Source organism: Vollenhovia emeryi, unplaced genomic scaffold (assembly GCF_000949405.1).
Source record: "Vollenhovia emeryi isolate VEMERY1.0 unplaced genomic scaffold, V.emery_V1.0 DF939675.1, whole genome shotgun sequence".
In the NCBI taxonomy this organism is placed as follows: domain Eukaryota; kingdom Metazoa; phylum Arthropoda; class Insecta; order Hymenoptera; family Formicidae; genus Vollenhovia; species Vollenhovia emeryi.
In genome coordinates, this window is record NW_011966691.1 from 14776 (window position 1) to 23105 (window position 8330).

General features: G+C 41.2%; 2 protein-coding genes across 2 annotated transcripts; both read right to left on the bottom strand.

The window, feature by feature from the left end:
- Positions 1-733: 733 nt before the first annotated feature.
- LOC105556969 lies at positions 734-2578 on the bottom strand. Its single transcript, XM_012004087.1, has one exon. It carries the CDS (start codon positions 2576-2578, stop codon positions 734-736), a length of 1845 nt encoding a protein of 614 aa, XP_011859477.1.
- Positions 2579-7206: 4628 nt separating this feature from the next.
- Positions 7207-8052, bottom strand: LOC105556967. The gene has a single exon (XM_012004085.1). It carries the CDS (start codon positions 7892-7894, stop codon positions 7214-7216), a length of 681 nt encoding a protein of 226 aa, XP_011859475.1. The 5' UTR covers positions 7895-8052; the 3' UTR covers positions 7207-7213.
- Between the last annotated feature and the right edge of the window lie 278 nt (positions 8053-8330).

Consider the following 8330-nt stretch of genomic DNA (forward strand, 5'->3'; position numbering starts at 1 on the left):
GTATGAGATCTTGATTTGCTGCCAGTCGAGAATACCTTCGAGTATGAAATTCTCGGAAGCGCTTAAAATCTTTGTTGCGTGCTAATTCAGTAATACCAATTATAAGCTGACTAAACCGTTTAAAAAACATATTTCCTGTCACAGGAACAATTTACACAATTATTTACAACATTACACACGCGCGCGCGAGCATGATCAATGATTGACATTGTTAACGTAATTCTAATATCTATTGACTCATAATTCTACGTGAAACTAATTCATATATTTAAAATACCCTGAAATAAGGAATCTAAAAATTACTATTTGTTTATTTGATTGTTTATAATAATGGATATTGTTAGTTTACAATCAAGTTTTGTTAGAAATCATTATTATAGTAATTTTAGACCAATTAAGTTAATAAACTAATTATTTCTGTGATAAAGCACGGGGAACCATAATTTCTTTCAACAATTTGTTAATAACAATTAAGTTAAATTATTATTGAATTATTTTGTTTCTTATGATGGGACAGTATTGATTTTCATCGATAGTAAGGTTGTTAAAGTAGCTTGGAGTCAGATAAATAATAATTTAGTCGAAAAGTGCTAGTTTAACACATTTTTTTCTTACATATTTTTGCACCAACACAAAAAATCAAAATTCGGCTTTCACAGTTCTCTTCAGAATTTATTTCCGAGTATTTCTGTTCAAGAAACATTAAAATCGGTTAAGAAATACGACCTGTAGCCTATTTTGAACAAGTGTTTGTCCGTTCCAGACCACTGTGCGTCGGCGTGCCGACCGGACCTTTACGAAGACCGTCGAGTAGCAGAGATCCGTATAAATCCGCGCCGATTAATACGTGAATCGGGTGATGACTGGAGGGATCGGGATCTGCTAACGGCAAGTCGCGTAAATGCGGCCACATTGCGGCCGGCTTTGTCTGAGTAGCTGTATAAGCTGTGATTCGCTGATACACGAATCCGGAAAAAGGGAATATCGGTCCCTGCTTGTCGCAGGGCGCGAGCGTGAGATTCACTCGAGACCGAGCGACTCCGCTAAATTTCTCTCCAAAGCAATGTATAGTTAACGCGGCGCGATGACGCCTGGTTCGCATAGTCTGGCAAAGAGATTCAGAAATGAAACTATAAGTCGAGCCTTGATCTAACAGAGCACGTACTTTAAATGTGCGGCCCTCGATCGTACTTAGCCTTACATACGCGGTGGCAAGAAGTACGTGAGGCGGCGACGTAACAACGCTTCGCGCAGAATGCACTGTCTGAACGGACGCGGAGAGCGAGGCCGGCGGCTCAGAGGCAACGGCGACTGACGCGGTAGCTTGCGAGGAGAGCGTCGAGTTAATCGCGGAAGGCTCGCATCTGGTACCACCCTCCGTACTCTCGCTGTGAAGCAGCGAATGATGAGCTTGGTGGCATCGATGGCAACGTCCTTTACTCGGGCAATTACTTAAGAAATGTTCGGTTCGCAGGCAGTTAAAGCAGCACTTATGCTGGCGCGCGACGAGTCGATGCTGCTCGACCGGCAAACTCAAAAATTTATTGCACTTTGCCAAACTATGATTTCCGGAACAACGAACGCATTTTACAGGAGACACATTATTGGCGGAAGTACGAGCTTTGTTTCCGCGCGCATTATTCGACGCAGAGTCGGATTGCGAAGGGTAATCCGTGAGACCGCGAATGCGAAGAGTCATGAAGTCATGAATCTCTTTGTACGTAGGATACGCATCCGTCTCGCCTCGTTTCAAGTTCCATTCGTTACGCGTTCGCGGACTAAACTTTTGCGAGATAATATAGACGAGTAGATCGTCCCACTGCTCGACGGGACGCTCGAGATTCGCTAGCGCGGCGAGAGAAGCGGATACATTATCGCGAAGTTTTTTCAATTCCGGAACGTTCTCGTTTTTCATTTTCGGTAAGTCGGCGAACGAATGGATATGCGCGTGAATGATCGCGTTGCGGTTATCGTATTCGTCAAGTAGAAGCTGCCACGCTGCCTCGTAGTTAGCGTCAGAAATTTGTATGTTACTGATTAATTTCGCAGCCTCGCCGGAGAGGCTCGCTTTCAGGTAATGTAATTTCTGCGTTTTCGTTAATGATTCGTGTTTGTCGACGAGGGACAAAAAAAGGCCACGAAAGTTTTCCCATTGCGTGAAATCACCAGAGAAATCCGGAAGCGAAATACGAGGCAGATGCAGTGAAAAACTAGTGTGCGCGTCGCGATATGAAGACTCGTTACCTCGATACGGCGCGCTCGGGGCGTCGCTACTCAGTTTACCGATGGTCTCGTGGAGATGGTCCGCTGCGTCGAAGTAGGCTTCCTCAGCGGCAAGAAATCCCTCTTGTTTGAAGTAGGGGGTCGTCTTCTTTTCCTCCGCTGTAGCCGTCTGCAGCAGCTGGATGTGGAAGGCTTGAATCTTCTCCCACAGAGCCTCCAAGTTCGTCAGCCTCCCCTTCGTTTTGGGAAGCGTGATCTGCGCTTTAGGAAGCTTCTTGAAGTTGACCAGCGCCCTTGTGAGCTGGTCAATTGAGTGGGTTTGGGCAACGAGCAAGCTCTCCAGCTCCGAAGACATGGTCGGTGGATATCTGGATCGAAGCGAGGCTCGTCAGACACGGGCGTGTCGATTTCGTTGTAAAGCGAGGACGTTCAACACGTCTCGGCGATGACTCCGCGGTGAGAAGCAAGGCGAATTCTCGCGGGAGGCGAGGACGTCGGTCACGTCGCTATAATGACTCCGCAGCGAGTAGCAGGGCGATACGCGCGGGAGACAGAGACGTCCAGCACGTCTCGGCGATGACTCCGCGGCGAGAAGCAGGCGAATTCTCGCGGGAGGCGAGGACGTCGCTATAGTGACTCCGCAGCGAGTAGCAGGGCGATACTCGCGGGAGACAGAGACGTCCAGCACGTCTCGGCGATGACTCCGCGGCGAGAAGCAGGCGAATTCTCGCGGGAGGCTAGGACGTCTGGCACGTCGCTATAGTGACTCCGCAGCGAGTAGCAGGGCGATACTCGCGGGAGACTGAGACGCACAGCACGTTACACTGCAGAGCCCTTGATGCACTGGTGGTATTGTTGCTGAGCACAGATCGCAAAGCGTGCGATAAACTGGAGTGGTGTTCGAGCACGAGGCGAGTCGATGGAGCGCGAACGTTTTCGGAGTTACACAGCGCGATCACTTAGAGGCAGTCGAACCGTCTATGCCGTTTCGATTATGACTAATCCGGCTCGAAGGACCATTAAATGTTAGTGGACCGCTCTGGTCGTCGCGCGGTGATATCCGAGGAAGAGTTAAAACCCAGCAGGTTTTATCGTTAGATATAAAAGTCACTTTATTCGAAGTAAACTGTGTCGCTCCACTGTACAATGTCACGCTCGTTAGAGGAGACCTCGCTTGGCTCGACGCCGCCGGTTGCACGCGAGAGATGATCGCGAGTTACGCGCTCGGATTGTGCTAGCGGATTTCAACGCGTGTCGTGTGCGTACTTGTGCGAACTTTGCACTGGGCTGATGCGAACAGAACAAACGTCGCGTTCGTTCCTCCCTTTTCTTCCGGGCCGGAGCAGGCAAGAATTCGCGGCCGGAGCTACGTGTGAGACGGCGAGGAATTTCGAAACGTAAAGCTCCGTGATTGGCTCCAATATGTCTAGCGAAGACTATTGGTCGCCGTGCGGGCGATCACGCGATGCGCACCTGCGAGACGGTGGCGAAAACATCCCAAAAAAAAGAGAAATACACATGTGCGCTGTACGACGAGTTTCGAGCGTTCTCAAAGGAACGCGCTTTCACTTAAGCTGTGCGAATAGCAATCATTGAATTCGCCGTTACTGGCTTCGCGAAGGTTCCATCTGCGAATATTCGATTCGCAACAAGATCACATCAGCGTTGATGAAAACTATGTTGTGACAATACGTATGTTTGCTATAGCTCCTCATGTTTATTTCATTTTTTTAGTATTAAATAAATTGACTAATATAATTATTTTACAGTCAAAAAGAATTCAACGATTGTAGACGGCAAAAGTAATGTTGATGAATTATTGATTGATGCAGTTAAAAGTAAACGTGGCCTTTACGACTTTCGTATACCTGCTTCAGAGAGAACTATGTTGCGCAAAAATGCATTATGGGTAGAAGTTTCGAACATGCTGCAAGGTATGTAATGTATAAGGTATATATAATACTACTATCTTACCATCTGTATAGAATTTTCTTTTATTTTATTATATATGTAATGAATAAGCCTTAAAATCTAATTTGAAGGATCCTTTAGTCCAGAAGAGGCTAAGTCTAGATGAAAGTATCTGAGAGATAATTATATAAAAGTCCGCAAGAAGGTTCAGGCGTACGTACCTAGTGGGTCGGCAGCTACTGCTGCTAATACCGAGAATAAATCAAGATTTCAATATTATGAGCTTATGAACTTTCTAAACGACTCATTGCAAACACGGCCGTAAGTTACTTACTTTTAACATTCACATGTATATCACTTCTGTTATTCGGTCAGAAATTGAAGAGTTTGTCACATATGTTATCATTCATTAATAAATTCCAGGACAGTGAGTTCATTGACAAATACTAGCGCTAAAAGTGAAGTAGTCACTTTACTTAACATAGGACACGAGCAACACAGGAATGGTGCGGTAGCTCGGTCTTCAACGATGCTTCAGATTTCGACTAACAATTCTCCGCCGACACCGTCATCCCTATATGTTCCTTCACGGACGCCAACACCTACAAAAGATACGTTGGTTCCCGATTCCATTGATGTTCTTTCACGAACCCCGACACCAACAGAAGATTTTTCATGGACATCAACTGAAAGAGTACCTCGACGAACACGAGCTACAGGATCGAAACGTTTGTTCATTTATACTTTTATTTGTAGTTTCTTTCAATTTGTCGAGGAAATAACATTTAAATTTTTTTACAGAATCGGCACAAAACTCAATTGACAATTATGAATCGCCAAGTATGAAAAGTAAGTGTTTTTATTTAAGTTCTTTATACATTAATGTACTGTAATAAGACATTACCAGTATTAATACGTCAATGTATAATATTTGCGTTCATGTTTCAGAGAAAAAAATGATGCTACTTTGCAAGCAGCTTTGATAGAAGCCCTGAAAGAACCGGTGATGCAAGCGTGTGATCCAGTGGACGGATTTCTGGCCCGATTGGGAGAAGGCATGAGAAAATTGTCATATCGAGATAGAGCCCGATTAGAGATACAATTTTTGACATTACTATCTGAAATGGAGAATTATTACTCCAGTCGAGATTCCGACACGTCAACGTAACGAATGTTTAAGTAGCAAGAGCCAAAGAATTCGTGCAATATATGAGCGTGCAATTTTTTTATGCGTATTCATGATTTTCTTTATTTATCAAAACAATTTTTTTCGTAAATTTTGTCATAAATTTTGATTTTGTTTCTATGGAGTAAAAACTGTAATAAGGTATTTATTTTAATACGATAAGGTTTTTACGTATGGATTTCGTAAACTTTGGCATAATTTTTCATATAGTACAATGGTAATTTTTTTCTAGTTTGTTATGCTTTTCTGTGATACGTCATTAACGTAGAAGAGAATCCCATACAGCACGCATGTCTAAAAGACATCTTTAAGACATCTTTTAGACATATCTAAAAGACGACTTAAAGACATCTTAAAGATGTCTTTTAGACATGCGTGCTGTATGGGAATGAAATATTATATGCTATTTTGTCATTTTTCTTTAATTTCTACATAAAATGGTTACTTTTCTTGTTTAAGGAGTCATAAAACTGTTTATCGTACTCATACATACGAAACTCCTGTTCTTTTTTTAATTTTGTATGATATATGTTTATTTTTTGTCCTAGGAAATGCATCTTTGTGAAACTAGTAGCGAATGCGGCAGCTTGCACTGACAATGAGTGCACACTAAGGCTTGTTTACGGTCAATTCTTATATTTAAGGATCGTCTTAAATACTTCTTGAAATACTTCTTGACCAGTAAAATAATCTGTATTGTATTCGTACGGATCATTTCTTTGGCTAAATAGTTTTTGGACACGTACTTAAGATAACCACAAATATAAGAGTAGATTCTGAACAAGCCTTGGTGTGCACTCAGTGCGTACGAGTGCAAGCTGCCGAATTCGCTATTACTAAATATATAGTGTGGTAAAACTTTATAATGTTTTAATGTACTGTGGAATGTTTGTTCTTCTTTAAAATTGACCAAAGATTATTTCATAGTTATTTAACTTAAAATGTGATCGCTTGCAGTCACATTACTGTAAAAGTACAAGGTACAAATTAGTTAAATATTGAAGTGTTATCAATATGCGTCCAAGTATAGTATAACAATATGTGATGTATACATTAAAATGTTAAATTTAATAAATGCATAAATAAACTGAACTTCTTTTATTATTAAATGTACATACATTGAGATTAACGTTTTATCCGTATCATTTTTATAGAGATTAGAAACATTTAAAAATCATTGTTAAGAGCTTTCTGCCACTGCCAAGGTATTGCTGCGTCATATTCAAAGTATGACGCAAAGTCGTCCCGGATTTTGGAAGCAAGTCGAGTGTAGGCATTAGATCTGCCAACGTTGTTAATTTCTTGCAATGCACCGCTAATCGTGTTTATGTCATCTCTGGCAGTGCGAGTATATTGCCTTTGGAAGTTGTGCAACTTGTTTTCATTTTTTATTATAAAATTGTGTAAGCATGTAGTTGCTTGGACAATTTTTACTGCAGTGGAGACTGACGAAATTATCAGCCGCCGATAGATCCGCCATCGTGCAGCCATAATTCCAAATGAACTTTCGACTACTCTTCTAGCTCGACTTAAACGATAATTAAAAATTTTTTTTTGACGATTTAATCGGCCACTTCGAGGGTACGGTCGCATCGTATATCGATTCAAAGCGAATGCTTCATCTGCCACTAACACATAGGGTAAAAGAGGTCCGTTAGGTTTCACTGTGCTTTGTTGCGGCAAATTCATTTCGTTTCTCTCAAATCGTCGACCGAAATTTGAGTTCGCAAAGATACCTCCATCACTCTGTCTACCCTCGGCTCCAATGTCGACTAGTGTAAAGCAGTAATTGGCGTCCGAAACTGCTAACAAATTAATACTGTGAGTCCCTTTGTAGTTATAATATACTGACCCACTATTAGGTGGTGCCTGAAAGGCAAACAAAAAAGTTTATCAGAAATTAATCTTCATGCACTTTTCACAAATAAATAGCAAGTAAATTCTACAAAAACTCACCTGAATTATAACATATTTACCATCTATCGCACCTATACAATGTGGGAAATTCCATTTTTTTTCAAATTCGTCCGCAATTTTTAACCAACTGATCACTTCGTTCGGTGGTGGTATTACAGATTCATGAAGAGAATTCCATAATATTTCACATGTCTCAGAAACTATTTTTGACACGGTATTTTTTCCAATTCTAAATGCGTAGGCTATTGAAGCCATACTGTCACCAGAAGCTAGGTAACGTAAACACACTAAAAGCCGTGTGCGAGCCGGTATTGGATCTCGAATAACAATCTGCTTTTCAAGAAGAGGCCCAACAATACTTATCAATTGCTCGAACATTTCTGTAGACATCCTACAGTAGTTGTAAAACATTTCATGGTCTTGCAACTGCATTTCTACGACCAGATTGTCACTGGCTCCTTGCAAACGTCTTCGCAAATGTGTGAATATTGGGCGAACCCATATCCTCTTGTTTTCTTCTTTTTCACGCTCCATTAAAAATTTCCATAACATAATCAGTTTTAATATACTCCGGTTCCCTTTCCGATATTGTAGCGATGATTTTCTCCACTTCCGCAATTGTACGATAATAACAGCCAATACAAGGTTAGAATCCATATTCAAAGCTTCCAGACTCTTGAAAACGAGTTCTTTTAATATATACTTATAACCTAATAAAGACTAAAAAATAGAAAATTTAATTTCTTTAAGTACATGTGAGAAAAATAATAAAATAGCATTTTCTACCTTTACACTTACCAGTAGGCAACAGTTATACATATAGTGTATACTTGTCTTTCGGTTCCAGAGTACCAGTAAAAGTTACGCCATTCTGAAAGTCGGCATTCACATGAAGCGTACTTTGCGAGACGCGTAGGTTACGATAACCAATCACAAATTCGTTTAGCATTTCTGTTATCGTATACAAGAGAAACTCTAATCAGCTATTGGTTATATTAGTTACGCATTTTACGCAATTCAGCAAAATACGCTCCATGTGAATGCCGACTTTTAGAATGGCGTAACTTTTACTTAAATTACTAGAATACGCAGA